Source organism: Lontra canadensis, unplaced genomic scaffold (assembly GCF_010015895.1).
Source record: "Lontra canadensis isolate GAN:19392208 unplaced genomic scaffold, GSC_riverotter_1.0 scaffold69, whole genome shotgun sequence".
In the NCBI taxonomy this organism is placed as follows: domain Eukaryota; kingdom Metazoa; phylum Chordata; class Mammalia; order Carnivora; family Mustelidae; genus Lontra; species Lontra canadensis.
In genome coordinates, this window is record NW_022631063.1 from 3,945,443 (window position 1) to 3,962,468 (window position 17,026).

Below are 17,026 nucleotides of genomic sequence, written 5' to 3' on the forward strand. Positions count from 1 at the left end.
TCCTTTGTTTGCTTACTCACTGGAGAAGCCTAAACAAAGGCTGGTGAACACACTAGGAGAGGGAAATGAGGGGCTGATGGAAGGTGGAGCCACATGAAGGTAGAACAGGCACAAAGGAAAATGGGGCCGGAAAAATGACTGCAGTGAATATCCTGGTGGGTGAGAAGACTGCCATCCTGCGAGAGTAGCTTTTGTAACTTATTAACACTGTCCCATTTATTTCCGATTATAGTACAGACTCATCGCTGGACAGTGAAGGATACCACAGCTATCCATTTATACAGCATGGATTGATTTAGCTCTTAACATGTGAGGCACACTGTTCCTGCAGGCAGGGGGTTTATACTCTATTAGGAAATAAAGGAGGTTATTTAAATAATTGCATGAGTAAATTACACTTTCAAAAGTGAGATAAATGGTATGCAAGAAAGACAGGGGCCAAGACATTTCGAAAAAGAAATGTGGTTGGGGAGGGGGCGGGTATCAGGCAATGCTTGCAATCTGAAGGAAGAGGCTTGAACTGGGCCAAGCCAACGAATGCAGGGACACTTTATGGCAGAAGAAACTGCTCAGATAAAAGGCAGTGGTGGGAGCCACAGGAATTGGAAAGACCCAGAGTACAACATGACAGGGCAGAGCAGTTAGGAGAGCCAGCCAGAAGAGGGGAGAGCAGTCGTCAGACATCCCACATCAACCATTCGTAACAATTATCACAAGTACTATATTGAAATGTCATGTTTCAAATACTGATATTTAAAATAAGGTTTTAAGATATTCTTAAAGGATTGCTGTTTTTCTATAAGAACGCCATGAGAGTTAGCCAATAGTAGGAGATAAGAAATTAACAGTGGCATTGTACTCCACAAATGCAATATGATATATCACCATGTAAAATAATATATAATTCATAAATTCAGCACTTCACGTTACCTCTTACAAATATAAATTAGGGAAATTTGAATGCTGCTCTTGAGCCCTAATAAAAGTACCAAAGCATTTTTTTTTTAATTTCAAACAAATATTTGAAAAGAATTACCAGCTAATGTAATCATAGGGTAGTAAAATGAAATAAAGAGGAATTATCTAAAATTCATAATATTTGATATAAATACACATAAACATACATGCCTATAAAACTGTCAAAGATGAAAACAGTAAGTTTCAAAGAGTTAAACTTGGTATCATAACAAAGGAATTGTAAAACTGGCTAAAAATAGAATTGGTGACATTTAAAAAGGAAAACAATTTAAGATGTTATGTCACACCAATCATACATCACACAGAAACTAGAGCCAAAAAACCTGGATTTTGGTTTTGGTTTCCGGCTTCCTGACTAGCCTGGAGACCTCAGAAAGTCAGGTGAGCTGTCAATTTCAAGTTTCCTCATCGGACCCCCAATCCAACTCTTACTGCGATTTTAAGATCTAGTGAAATACTTGTGAAATGCTTTTAAAAGTTTTAGAGTGCCACACATATATTAGCAATTTAGTCGATACTAAATTGGAAGCACAAAGTTTTAATGTTGGACGAAACCCGATAGATCATCTTGTCCAAAAAATCTGAGAGAGGAAATAAAGGGCCAGAAATGGTAAAGAAAATGTGTACTGCAGCTACATTATACCTGTCAAGTTTATAAAAATTCAACACTATGTAATCAGGAGAGAAAGATAGCAGAGGAGGGAAGAGGAGCACGAACCCTGTGAACAACCTAATGGGTGTCACATGTCCCGAGAATGGGCGCAGAGGGGCAGACTCGGAGGTGTTTTCTTCCTGGCTCTCCGTTCCTGGTGCTTCTCACAGTTACAGCAACTCAAGCCTGAATCTTACGGAAAGAACATGACCATGATTTGAAGGGTTTCCTGACAACTGAAAAAGTGAAATGCACTGTTAACTTGGCCAGGCAACTGCAGATATTAGATGCAATGACCATCTTAAGGAAGAAGCTAAAGAATACACAGACAGCCTCAGAGAAAACTTACCAATGAGAATTCGGGGAAATTGACACAACCATCTATAAAATACACAGATGTCACAATGGAAGAACTAATGAGCTACAATCTCTGTATTTGTTGAGAAGTCTTCCAGGAATAGAATGTTTAAGTAATTTAACTTCTAAATGTATGTATACCTTCTATGGAATGAAGTTTCAAAATTATATATACTTTAAAGGCATTTAAGAAATTTTCTTTTTTTTTTTTTTTTAAAGATTTTACTTATTTATCTGACAGAGATCACAAGTAGGCAGAGAGGCAGGCAGAGAGAGAGGGAGAAGCAGGCTCCCCGCTGAGCAGAGAGCCCGATGTGGGGCTTGATCCCAGGATGCTGGGATCATGACCTGAGCTGAAGGCAGAGACTTCAACCCACTGAGCCACCCAGGCGCCTCAAGGAATTTTCATTTTATAAGCTGACCTGATTCTATAGGATTCATGATACTTGAGAAGGAAAACTACCATCAACAAATGGTACTGTATTAGTTCCTGTGCCCTACACAAGTCTAGTAAAATCAGACTCCAGAAAATACACGGCGGGGGAAGTCCTGAGCTAACAGTAGTTAATGTAAACATGACCTAGTCGATTGCAAATTAAATCTAAGTCCACACCATGACGTGGCTGCTAAAAGACGAATGATACCTTAAGGCTGAGTTAACAACTACGGAAATGCCTAATAAAAAAACAGCTTGATTATACGTATAATTAGATCTTAAATTATTCTTAAGAACTTATTCATTTCTGGCACAAACAGGTCAGGAGGGGCAGAGACCAGTAGAACAGCCTTTTCCAAACTCATTTGGCCATGAAATCTAATCTCCTCATACTCAACTCTCTCTTCTCACTTTTTCCTTTTTGTAAAGAAATAACTATTAATATCTCACCAAGTATTCCAAAGCACAGATTGGGAAGCACTATTTTAGAGTTTCCAGCAACAAGGAGGGTGAAAGATTTGGAAGCAAGTCTCAGGAAGAATGGGCGAGTAACTGAGATAGTTTGAAGAAACGCGTTCAAAGAAACAGGACAGAAAGCTGAATTAGAGTGCCACACGTGTAGAAAGGGAAGGACTCTGTGGGTTGCTGCAGAGAGGAGACCTGGCAGGTTTCAATGCAGCATATTTCAGCTCAGTACAAAGAAAGGGAAAATATAGGGATGGGCTCCCTCACAATGTGGGGGGAGGCTAGTCACTCAGTATATTCCAGATGCTGTCTATCTGGTAGGGATGTTGGAGACCACATTCGTTGAGTCTATCACTGGAACAAACTGATGTTTCTAGGTGCTCAGGGAAAAAAAAAATGTCCATGGTTATACTATCATGGGAAACATGTTCTGTCTGTGATATCCATTACAATATACATTACTGTATGAAGGCACAGAGAAGTCCTGCAGCAAAGAAACCTGCGGACCTTGATTTATTAAATGTCTTCCTAACTGACCTGACATGGGAACACTTTTCCCCTGCAGCATTACCATTTGGAAATGGCAGAAGGTTAAGGGAGAGAAAGGGGCAGAATTAGATTAGATGCCCTTTAAGGTGACTGAGGACCAGTTTGAATCTCAGGAAATTATACTTAATAACTATTAAGTTAATAATCTATTATGAATAGAAAATTTATTTTTCAGAAGGGCTGATAAGGAAGTTGGCTCTTAATGTTTCTTTTATTGTTAAAAGGGAGTTGACGGAAATTGGAGGGGGAGATGAACCATGAGAGACTATGGACTCTGAAAAACAATCTGAGGGTTTTGAAGGGGCGGGGCTTGGGAAGGTAGGTGAGCCTGGTGGTGGGTATTATGGAGGGTACGTATTGCATGGAGCACTGGGTGTGGTGCATAAACAATGAAATCGGGTACACTGAAAAATTTAAAAAATTAAAAATTAAAAAAAAGAAATCAGATGCATTTAAATGAAGATTTACAAATAGAACCCAAGTTTCCAGTAAAAACCTCATATCTAGTTTGTTAAACTCACCGACTGCTGGATTTGTCTGATTGCCATGCTTCCACGCCATCTCATAGTTTAAGGCTGCATCTGTATATGCTTGCTCCTTTTCCATAATGTACCCCATATATTCATAAGCTTTGCAGCAAGACTGAAGGAAAATGGAAGATGTATTAATAGATTAAAACTGATTTTACAGGGTGCTTAAGGACTGTAGAGGCCGACCACATTAACTCATTTAATTGGCACATAAAAAAATGTTTTTCTTTTTTTTTTTAATTAACATATAATGTATTATTTGTTTCAGGGTACAGGTCTGTGATTCATCAGTCTTACACAATTCACAGCACTACCATAGTACATACCCTCCCCAGTGTCCATCACCTTGGTTATGCAATCAAACCATCTATGGGACTTAATACAAGATTCTGATCAAGCCCAACTCCCACTGCCCCCTGAGTCAGGATTTTTAAGGGAGAGCAAGGGAATGTGTATTTTACACATATATATATATATACAGTTTTTAATTATAAATAATTTCAAGTTAAAATTAACAGTGTAATGAGCACTAGGAACCTATATTCAACAATTAAATCATGACTAATACTGTTTTAACCTCTACCCCCCATACTTGTCCTTCTGTATTAGCGAATAAAATATCCTCAGATACTGTAGCATCTCATTCATCAATATTTTAGGATCTTCCTTTAAATATAAGGATTTCCTTTAAACAGAACCACAGTTTATCATACCTAAAATGTAACAACTCCATGATATTACTAAATATCCAGTCATTACTCAAATTTCAAATGGTCTCAATATAATTTTGTTTTGTTTTTAGTTTGTTAGGATGATGAGCCCAACAAGGCCCACACGTTGTGACTGGCTGAAATGTCTTTCAACTTTATTTGATTTATAGGTTTCCCTTCCACCCCTCTCTCTCCCTGTCTCTTTCTTTGCAGTTAAATGTGGCAAACAAGAATTTTTACCCTCGAGTTTGTCACAGCCCAGGTTCGGTTGCGTACATCCTCGTGGTGCTTATGTGATGTATTCCTATGTCACCGATATCTGGAAGTTGTCATTAGATCTAGAGGTTTAAATTTGATTTCGATCTTTGGGGAGAGAGGTGAAAGGACTGCATAGGTCAGCGCCCTGCTGGGCCACACTGAAGCCTGAGGCAAAAGGAAAAATGCACAACTCTGTATGCATGTTTCTGTGATTTCTTTTAATCGCTAATTTTTTCCCCAAACATTTTTATAAATCAAATTGAAAAATGGCAATATTGACACTCACATTTTGAGTATTTCTTTATAACCAAACAAAACTTGTTATTTTATTTTTCTGACTTTAATGGGAGTAAATATGTCAATAATATTTTCATTAAAATCATAACCTGCTGAAAAATACATAAAAACATAGATATGGAGGCATACATTTTCCCTTTTGTTTCAGGCTTCAATACCGCTCAGCACAGCACTGTCAGATGCTATTTAGGTAACGTTTGATATTTTGGTTTAAAAAATATTGCATTATTTATCATAATAATCTTTTGTTGTAATTTATAATAATCTACAATAATCTTGATAAAATGATTATTTATCTATAGTGGACTGGATATTTAAAAAACTCCTACACTGAAACCTTCAGCTCCAGTGTGATGGTACTAGGAGATGGAATCTTTGTGAGAAAACTAGGTCACGAGGATGGAGCTCTCATGAGAGGGACTGGTGTCCTTATAAAAGAGGCCCCACAAAATTAGCAAGACAGGAAACAATGTGTGTTGGAGAGGATGTGGAGAAAGGGGAACCCTCTTAACACTGTTGGTGGGAATGCAAGTTGGTGCAGCCACTTTGGAGAACAGTGTGGAGATTCCTTAAGAAATTAAAAATAGAGCTTCCCTATGACCCTGCAATTGCACTACTGGGTATTTACCCCAAAGATACAGATGTAGTGAAAAGAAGGGCCATCTGTACCCCAATGTTTATAGCAGCAATGGCCACAGTCGCCAAACTGTGGAAAGAACCAAGATGCCCTTCAACAGAAGAATGGATAAGGAAGATGTGGTCCATATACACTATGGAGTATTATGCCTCCAACAAAAAGGATGAATACCCAACTTTTGTAGCAACATGGACAGGACTGGAAGAGATTATGCTGAGTGAAATAAGTTAAGCAGAGAGAGTCAATTATCATATGGTTTCACTTATTTGTGGAGCATAACAAATAACATGGAGGACATGGGGAGTTGGAGAGGAGAAGGGAGTTGAGGGAAATTGGAAGGGGAGATGAACCATGAGAGACTATGAACTCTGAAAAACAATCTGAAGGTTTTGAAGGTGTGGGGGGGTGGGAGGTTGGGGGAGCCAGGTGGTGGGTATTATGGAGGGCACATATTGCATGGAGCACTGGGTGTGGTGCATAAACAATGAATTCTGTTACACTGAAAAGAAATAAAAAAAAAAAAATTCGATGAATGCTAACAGATAAAAAAAAAAAAAAAAAAAAAAGGCCCCAGCCAGTTCTCTCGCCCTCTCCTTCCACCATGTGAGCATAGAACAAAAAGCTGGTGGTCTGCAACCCACAAGAGAGCCCTCACCAGAACTGAACCAGGCTGCACCCTGATCTCAGACCTCCAGCCTTAGAAGTGGGAGAAATCCATTTCTGCTGTTTATAAGGCACCCAGTTTAGAGGATGTAGTTTGAGTAGCACCAGCAGCCAAAGATCATTCCTGACACTTAAAGGGCCCTTTTAAATTCTGGACCCTAAGTGAGGGTTTGAGTTGCGTTCTTCCCCAAGGAGGCACATATTAGGATCTCTTTTTTTGATGTTATATCCATACACTAATTTATCAGGGATGGAAAATAGTGATAGTCTACCACTCTCTCTTCATTTATTAGCTGGAAAACATCTATCATGAGAAATGTCTCCTTTTATGCTGTATTGTTACCCAGGAGTATAGTTTACACAGAAAAGGCAGGGTAAGTGCTTAATGCCTTCCCTTTATTTGCTGGCTTTAGAAATAACAGTTCACCAGCACATTTCAGTGGTAAACAATTAGGTTTTTTATTTTTTTGTTCTTTTTTGGACCTTTGTAAACTTGTGGGTTTAAACTTATTCTGTGTGTTTCAATCCACTGTGGTTACTATTCTTACTGAGAGTTAACATGTTCCAACTTGGGCTAGTGTGAGTGTCTTCAAGTTGGCTCCTGAGTCCTTGACGTGACTCTAATCATCTCCGATAGCTTCCTTGCCATCTGGTATGACAAGATGGTCTGGTATCATCTTGTACATTTCTATCCCAGATCTGGATGATCTCCATTTTTTAATTATACAATTCAAGGTTTCTAAGCTCTAGTTCCTGAATCTCATGCTTCCAATATTGACATGTCTGATCAGCCAAACTGGCGTCTCTCAAGTAGCCATTGTGTTCAACCGCGCAATATACGCTGTCAGTGTTCTGGCGAACTGAAATTCTGTCTGCACGGAAACCTTAATTCCCACGTAATCTCGCTTAATCCTAGAGTAGGCATGTAAGGGTCAGCCGTCTGGCAGCTTACATTTTCCTTTTTCCTTATTTTCATGGAAGTATAGTTGACCCACAATGTTACATTAATTTTAGGTGTACAACAGAGTGATTTAACAAGTCTATACCTTGTGTTATGCTCATCACAAATGTAGCTCCCATCTGTCACCATACAATGCTCTTACAGTATCACATATTCCCAACGCTGTACCTTTCATCCCCAAGACTTACTCACCCCGTAACTCGAAGTCTGTATCTCCCATTTCTCTTCACCCATTTTGCCCATCCTACTCCCGAGCCCTCTGGCAACCATTAGTTTGTTCTCTGAGTTTATGAGTCTGGTTTTTTTTTTTTTTTCATTTGTTTAGATTCCACATATAAGTGGAATCATATGGTGTCTTTCTCTGTCTGACTTATTTCACTTAACTTAATAGACTCTAGGTTCATCCATGTTGTCACAAATGGCAAGGACTCATTCTGTTTTATGGCTGAATAATATGCCATTGTATATATATGTGCCATATCTTCTTTACTCATTCATCTATTGATGTACACTTGGGTCACTTCTTTTTTTTTTTCTGAAGATTTATTTGAGAGCACGAAAGAGACGGGGGTGGGAGAGAACATGAGTAGGGGAGGGACAGAGAGTTTAGAAGGAGGGGGAGGGGGGCAGAGAGAGATAGAGAGAAGCAAACTCCCTGCTAAACATGGAACCTGACATGGGGCTTGATCTCATGACCCTAAGATCATGACCGATGCAAAATCAAGAGTTGGATGGTTAACTGACTCAGTCACCCAGGTGCCCTTCATTTGGGCTGCTTCTATATCTCAGCTATCGTAAATAATGCTGCAATAAACATGGGAATGCATATGTCTTTTTGAATTAGTACTTTCATTTTCTTTGGGTAAATACCCAGTAGTGGAATTATTGAATCACATGGTATTTCTACTTTTAATTTTGGGGGGAATGTCCATACTGTTTTCCATAGTTATTGCTTCAATACACATTCCCACAAACAGTGCACAAGTTTCCTCATCTCTACATACTTGCCAATACTTGTTATTTTTGATTCTAGCCATTGTGACAAGTATAAAGTAATATTCATTGTGGTTTTGATTTGCATTTCCCTGATGGTTAGTAACGTTGAGCATCATGTCTACTGACCACCTGTAGGTCTTCCTTAGAAAAATGTCTATTGAACTCCTCTGCCCATTTTTGAATTGGATTATTTGTGGGGTTTTTTGGTGTTGAGTTGTACAATTTCTCTATGCCTTTGGATAGTAACCTCTTATCAAATATATCATTGAAAATATCTTCTCCCATGTATAAGTTGCCTTTTTGTTTTGTTGATGGTTTCCTTCTCTGTGCATGAGCTTTTTATTTTGGTGTAATCCCAACAGTTTATTTTTGTTTTGTTTTCCTTGCATGAAGTTTAGATTTTTCAAAACCTATTCATAAGAATCTGTTTTTCAAGGACAATTTTACTTAAAATTAGATGTATCGACTATAAATTGATAAATGGCTTGCTATTTTGTGGTTTTTAAAATCCCTAAGAAAGTAACTTAATAGGATTAGGTGATCATAACTCTTTAAAAAACAAAAGATCTGCTTTGTACTTTAATTTGCTGAGAATAAAAGATTTACTATGATTAAAATTTTGAAGTAACTGCTATGAATCTGTAAAGATAAATATCCTCAAGTTTCTAAGTTGAGTACAAGTATTTCTCAACAATACTAACAAATTCTTAACTTAAAAAATGATGCCCTAAGACCTCTTTTTGTGACTAAACACCAAAATGCACTGTTACTAAAAGGCCTTGGATTTCTACAGACTTGAAGACTTTCAATTTCATACCTAAAGATAAGGACTTTTTAATAAACAAATTAAATGCCAAAAAGACTTTTACCCACAAAATATATTATGCATAGTGGATTCTAATAATGTGAAAACAACACGCAGCTGCAGTAAATTCATCTAGAGTATTTCTTAATAGGAGGGACAGACGTCCGCAATTAACGTTCTTCTGCAATTTTCATTAGATCTGGGATGCGCTGGATAATCACAGGCAAATGCTTGACATTCCATAAACACTTTCCGTAAGTGGGGCATACCACAGCTGGAACCTGAAAAGGCATAAATCTCTCTCTCTATTTTCAAGAGCAAATGGCTTCTTTCTTCTTTTGATGTTTACTTCCCGATTGTGGTAAGAATAAACATTCAATTTTCAAAAAACACACAAGAACTCTTAGAAATGGACCATCATTTGGTCCCCCCTCTAACGACCTATGACTCCAAAGGTCAACAGTTATTTTTCCCTCCGCGGCCACCTACCCTATTATGGCGCAAGCACCGTTTGAGCAGCTCTTCCGCCATGTCGTATTTTGCTGACTGAATATAAATATCAGCAAGCAGCAGCCAACTCTTCTCAAAGTCCTCAGCATCAATAGGATTCCAGTTCATTTTCGCAATCCGCTTCAGCTGGTTTCTGGCTCGTGGAGTCTGTTTCAAGATCATATAAGCTGTTGCCATTCCCAGAAGTGCTGGAATATGATCCTTCTGTAAGAACACAAAACTTCAGACCCCCGATCCACAAACCACGATGTCCTACGTTTAAAAGGAAACACAGCAAGTAGCAAGGGCTCCGCGATATGAACGTTGGCCTGTGGACTCCGTATCTGGCTCCGCATAGATAACTGTGCTATGGTCATACGTTAATACACCAAGTAACCTCAAGCTGACCACGTGGCCAAAGATAATCCAATAAATACGTAGATGCCATAACCACACGATTCAGACAATTAGGGCAACTTGATCTTTAATGGGACTGACTAGCTATTTACTGGTTTTATACAGAAACAAAAAACCCAAAATTCTATTTCAATATAATCCTAACTGAACATTTGCGTTTCAGATTCAGCATTTTGGCTCCTTAGTTCTTTCACTTTAAAACAAGAAGGACATTGATATACCTGCTAATGACATTCCTGACCTACAAGAACTTCTGCTGACTTATCTATACTGACTTCTTATCAATACTGACTTCTACTGCTCCTTTTCCCTTTCTTCTTGTATTCTTCAAAAGCCTTTTCACCCAGTAAAGGAATGGAATGTTATAAACAATGTAAACCAATGGAATGTTATAAACAAGGCATACAATTAATTAGTCACTTTGAAATTATATGAAATAAACTCACGCCTTAAAATACTCTTTTAGACCTAGAGTCTGCAGCTTCTTGATAGTGTCTGTAAAACACAATGTTCTTTTAGAGAGAGTTCCATGTCAGAAAATGTCACTTTGTGAAACCAACAAACTAATAAGAATTGGTATAAAGTGGAAGCTACTGGTGATCTATCCAGGAAACCAACTTACCTGAGCAATATGTGTATAACCCTGACAAAGCAAGGGTGGCTTTTTACATTTCAGCAGAGGGATTATGATGTTTTTATAAGGAGAAAGGTTTCAGGTTAAGATACAAATAAAGGATGAGCAACTGTGATACAGAAATTATAATACCGAGACTATAGTAAAGGTGCACTGTAAGATAGCAAGTTTGGGTAACCAGTAAGAAACACTGCAAAAGGAGAACAGAGTGATTTGTTCATTGTCCAACACTGACCGTGGCTGGAAGTGAGAAATAGCCCTGGAATTGAGGAGGACAATTCCTTAGAGCTTGAAGAAAATAATTTTTCAGAGCATAAAACTTCTTTGGTTGTAATTCTATGCCTACCAACAAACTTCCAATACGTAATCTGTCCTCCTAATTAAGGAATGGCAAAAAAGTTTGAGTGCCAAATCCAGCCAACTGGTAGTAGGTTTTGGAGACATGAGGGATAGACCATCAATTATTGGGCACCCCCGACCCTTGCCTCCTCTTGTAGAGAGGAAAGAATTTGTTGGCCAGGTCCTAGGACATTCCAAGCCAAGAGGGGACCTGTAAAAATGTCCAGATCTAGTGACATGCTAAAAATATCCTACACTATACATTTTAAAATAAGCTCTCTGATTTTAAATCACACACATTGAGTTTGATTAGAATTAATTAGTTCCTCACAGCTCGATCACTAGTGAATGAACTCAAGAATAGTTTCAAAAGTACAAACCTGAGTTCCAAGCCCTGCCTTAGACCCACATGTCTTTTTGGTGCAGATATCCTAAGATATTCAGCTGGCTTTTTTCTGTCTTTCTCAGTCACTCTGAGCTGCAACAAGTTTAGACCACTGAGGACAATACAGCCATGTTATACAACGCACCCTTCTGGTTCAAGGTGACAGGATGAAAGCAGGTGGAAACACTTTGCATGGGTTTAACTAATCTTGTACTGCTTCCTCCCCTGACTTCCTGTCATGTAACTCTTTTCAGTCTGAACAGCACACAGTGTCGTGAATATACTGGATGCTTCCCTGCCTCCTTGTCTTTGTTCATATTTCCCCCTGCCTCCAGAATGTATCTTCTCTGCCTCTGCCTGTGAAAATGCAATTTATCGTGGTTCTTCTTAAATCAAAACTTCTCCACAAAAAGGCCTTCCCCGCTCTCCTAATATTAGAGCTTGATGAAAATAATTTTCATTATTTTATTTCCTACAGCACTTTTACCTGCAACTCTAGAACAGAATGTAATAGATTTGGGTTTGTACGCAGTCAGTATGCTTTGCTTCATCTTCCCTGGACTGTGATAAACTTGACAGAAGAGACTATCTTGGTTTATCTTCGCAATTCCCACTGTCCTTAGCATCCACTGGCTGCTTAATGAATATTCATTATATTTAATACATTCAGCTTATGAGTTAAAAGGGAAAAAAATGCAAGATAAAACTCGCGGTTTCTGAAACTTCAGTTCATGCATCAGTCTTTGGCTGGTGCGGTCAGTAGACTTGAGGAGAGCGTATTACTAATCACATATGTACGACTGGTAAAAATAATGCAGTCTCACCAACACAAAAAAATGGTGTTTCTAGGAAACAGCCGCAACGTTACTCAGGGCTTTTGGTATTCTCTCAAACCTCGCACTTTAAACTCTCTCTCCTACTTCAGGTCTCAGTTTGCCAGCCACTATCATGCCTGTGGCCACCCCCTGAGAGCATTGCTTCAGGGCAACAGAAAGCCCTGCCCTAGGATGTCGCTGCTGCAGGAGCTACCCTACTGTTTACTTCCAACGTGGCTTACAGTGGTCATAAAACGCCATCCAGGATACGTGTTCCCAAACGGCAACAGGAGCTGCAGGTCCCCCAAAGCTTTCCCGGGTCCTAGGAGGCAGCAGGAGGGGGCCCTGCAGGGAGTTTTCAGTAGCTTAATGCTACCGCCGTGACCACTGAACCACAAGGAAACACAGCCAAGTTCTGCAAACCCTCTGAGAGACACACACTCTGAGTTTTCAGGGGCGTACAACACTGCTGAGTGGAAGAACACGAAATCCAGAGAGTACGCTTAGAACTAGCTGTCACCCACTGCTCACGGAGTGGGCATCTAGAGTCCTTTCCTTAATACCAAGCAACTGAAGAAATACAGCATCTTGTGAGGGAAGGAAACACTGAGTGCCCAGAGAGTGAGAAGGTGGATCTGAGTGAGCTGGAAAAAGAAGAAAGCCTTTCCTCTAATTGTTATTATTGTTATTACTATTATTACTGCAGGGGGTTATTTCAGTGTGGCTAAAAAACACCACCATTATTCCCATGCCTGAATTATAAGCTGTCAGTACTGATCCCATGTAGCCTTAGAGCTGGAAACATTTCAAGTTTGGCTAAGTGAAAAGGAGAGCTATCAAGGCACCCAGGCGTTTATTTTCACTTAGTCACTTAAGTGAAACAACACAGGAATTCTCCAGACAATAAGGCCATTCCTTTGAGAATTAATTTATGCCCTTTTGAAGAATTGCCTTTCTCTAGAATTTACCATTCTAATAGAAAAAACATATCAACAACATGTCAAAATAGCAACAACATAGTATCTTCTAGAAATGAAGGTACATTATGTGGAATTATGCCAAGCTATAGAGGCAATTTTTACTTGTAATTCGGTCATTCTTCAGAAAATACATAGCTAACCGAAATACATATTTCTATACTGTCAAGGAAAGAGAATATAAAGCTGAAAAATGAAATCTACTGACCTCAGATGTTGCTATTTCGGTGAAGGTATTCAAGGCTTGCTCAACGTTAGCCTTCTGTTTGGTAGCGACCAGGCAATAGTTTTCCATGATGCGAAGCTGGACGTGACCCTGAACGGTCTGAGGTTTTAGTTCTTTTAGGAGTTTTTCTGCTGTTCTCACTGCTAACTGCACAGACTCTTGCTTCTCAGTTGAATTACTGTGTACAATTAAAAATAAATCTCTTAGGTCTATTACTCATGAAATAAAATTCCCTGAGATTAGAATGAGCCCTAGGGCACATAGGTTTCTTTTCTGTTGCTAATTTGAAGTAATCCTTTTGCAGAATGTCACTCATTCTCTTCTGATACAAAGTGAACCAAAGTTATAATGCATTACATTGAAACAAAATGGGTATACCTTCAATAAAGCACTATTAAACATTTATCCACTTTAGACTGAAGAAAAAAATTGGACAGTATCTACACGGATAAGTGCATTCATTTCTGCTAATATGAAATGAGAATTTAGGATAAGTGGAATCATATAATTATCAAGTGGTAGATCTACTCAGAAAATGGAAGGAAAGAAAGGAGGGAGTAAAAAGTGACTGAACTTGCTGAAGCACGTACTATGCACCAAGCACTGCAGTATTTTTAGCTCTCTATTTGACTCTCAGAAAAGCAGCTATGTATCTGGGGCGCCTGGGTGGCTCAGGTGGTTAGGTTAGGCATCTGCCTTCAGCTCAGGTCTTGATCCCACTGAAATCCTCCACTCCTCATGCAGCAGGGAGTCCACTTCTCCCTCTGCCCCTTCCCCCACCCTGCTTGTGCTTGTTGTTCTCTCAAATAAATAGCATCTTAAAAAAAAAAAAAAGAAACTACATACCTATGAAAAGGTTGTAAATTTCAAGAACAATAAAAATTTGAATATGTAATATCAATTATCTTATTTTTTTAAACCAATTAATAAAAGGAAACTATATTCTCAAAGCCCAATCACTAAAGCCATTGGTCTTTTCCTTAGGCTTTAGCTTTTATCTTCTCTAGAACATTACGCATCGTTAGCTACCTGCTTCAGAGTTCCCCTCCTTTGCCTTCTGTAACATTACAGTGTTGGGTCTCTTCCTACTACAATGATTGCCTGTTTCTGGCTCCCTTTCCCTTCTAATCCCCTTAAATGTCAGCATGCCCAAACTTCAGTTCTCAAACTTCTGTCCCTGCATTCTATTTGCAAAGAGGCCACTCACTGGGTTCCAACTACCTACTCTGAGCATCTGTCTCCCAGACCTGTATCTGCAGCTGTGACCTCCCTCTTGTTTTGTTCTTGTTTTGTATTTTCAACTATTTGCTAGAGATTTCCAGGAAGACAGTCTGCAGTTGCACAACAGTACATTACCTTAACCTTTCTAACACAAACGTAAACATGCCTTTCAATGGTCTCTATAATCCAAGGCTTCAAATCTGTCATTAAAACCTCTCAGCTGTCTGGTTCTAATTTTTTCTCAGTCCCCTGTTCACCACCCCTCGACTGCTTTGCACTGCTAGGATTTCTATGAATTCTTGTAACACTTAATATCCATTTCACCCATTTCTGTTTTGTCAGAGACTGGTTTCAGATACTGTCTTGCCTCCCAGGTAAATTAGATGCTCCTGAAGGCAGAAACTTCCTTATATACCTCATACATTTACATCTTTACACACTCCCTGACATGTTTTGCCCAATTCCAGGAACAGCAACAAACACAGGATGACAGCAGTGACAGCAATTACTCACAGTGCACTACAGGGGCTCCAGGAGGGGCTTTGCGGTCACAGAGAACTCAGTCCACATGTTGCCCCTCCCCTTTACTATATTAGACAGGTTAACTCTGAGCTTAGTTCAAAACGTTGTTGCAGGGAGAAAATAAGACAATGCATACCAAATATGAAGCACAGGGTATGGCACAGAACTACCATTTGCTAAGGGGTTACTATTGTGAGGACAGCTGTGCTAACGTAATCACATTCTACAATTCATCCTGTTCTCAACAGAGTAACTAGGGGAGCATCTTTGCAACATGCTTATTCTGATTTCGGAAACCTCCTAAAAGCATGTCCTGCTTGTTTCAGAGAATAGCTGTTCTAGTTATGATTTTTTCATCTGACCTTTCATTAGCGCTGTCCTAGAATTGAGCCCTCTTTTACAAGGTATCTTTGCCTATCCCGAATAAATGTTTTCAGAAAAGGTATAATTTGTCAAACGATAACTCACCCCAGTTCTCCATCCAGATTTTCAAATACTTCGCCCCCAATAGTTTCATTATCTGGATTCAGACAGATTTCTATCATGTTATAAAGGGCATTTTGGCCCCAGTCACTGTCTTTCCGAGCTTTATTAAAATGTCGAAGGGCATCATTTGGTTCTCCAGTATACCTTGTTAGGTGTTTAAAAAAAAAAAAAAAGAATCACTTATTTCAATTGTTGAGTCATTTATAATCTCTTTGGGAAATAAAATATATTTTAAAATGTAGATCTATCTTAAGACAAAGGAAAGCTTATTCTACTTCATTCACAATGAGAAAAAAAAAAACTATTAAGTAGGATTTATTCACCAATAGATTTACCAAAGATAGAGTCCTTTACAGTACTGAAATCCTGGCTCCAATTTTGCTCTGGAGTTACGTTTTTCAGCCATTAAGAAAAATCTTGGAACATCCTCAAGTTTTCCACATCTTCTCAAGAAATCAATTAAACGAGATAATGTCATATAATTATCTAGAAACAAAGAATATTTCAGATATAGACAGTATTTTATATTTCTTGTTTTGACAGTTATAATCCTACTTCATTAAAGTATAGTTTACTTCAAATGAAGGAGAATTTAAATACAATCAAAAGGAATGCCTTAAGGGTTATAAATCCCTAAAGAGACTATATGAGCAATTAGAAAGGGTTTGGTTGGTTTGGACAATGAGAGAAGCTTATCTATAAAATACAAGCCAATCTATAAACATGTACATTTGTTGTAATTTAATTATCAACTGTTCCTGGGAACAAAACCTAGAAACAGTCTCTGCATTGGTCATCTAAACTCTACCTATAAAATTCAGGAGGGTTGATGAGATTGCACAGGGTGAGTCTATCTGTGACTTCCTTATTCACTACAGCTAGGAAGAGGATGAGTACCTTTTCATTATAATGTTTGGGGTGGGCAATTGGAAATTTTACTTCATACTTTCCCTAATATGCATATGTGACTAATGTACTAGATGCTAGCTTACCATAATATAACTGTAATAAATCAGTCCGAGTACTTTAATCCTATTTTATCTTCTCCTAAAAAAAATAATTACTTTAGTTCTTTGGTGTATAATTTCCTGGCAGGTTCCTAGAAAGACTTCTCCCAATTCTGTTTAGTTCTTTTGCACAATTAAAATACTAAGTTTTGAGAAAAATGTAATAAATATTTTTAAGATTGTAAAAATAATGCAGACATTTTAGAAAATTTGG

At 38.5% G+C, this 17,026-nt stretch overlaps 1 protein-coding gene across 2 annotated transcripts in view; it reads right to left on the reverse strand.

The window, feature by feature from the left end:
• Positions 1-17,026, reverse strand: part of TTC21B (tetratricopeptide repeat domain 21B) — a 77,570-nt gene that overhangs the window by 2,137 nt on the left and 58,407 nt on the right. For both annotated transcript variants that reach the window (XM_032880351.1, XM_032880352.1), the window contains 5 exons: positions 16,141-16,291; positions 15,788-15,949; positions 13,559-13,754; positions 9,784-10,008; positions 3,959-4,079 (listed from right to left, as the gene is read on the reverse strand). In XM_032880351.1, coding sequence (XP_032736242.1) covers positions 3,959-4,079; positions 9,784-10,008; positions 13,559-13,754; positions 15,788-15,949; positions 16,141-16,291 — 855 coding nt within the window. The remainder of the gene's footprint in view (positions 1-3,958; positions 4,080-9,783; positions 10,009-13,558; positions 13,755-15,787; positions 15,950-16,140; positions 16,292-17,026) is intronic.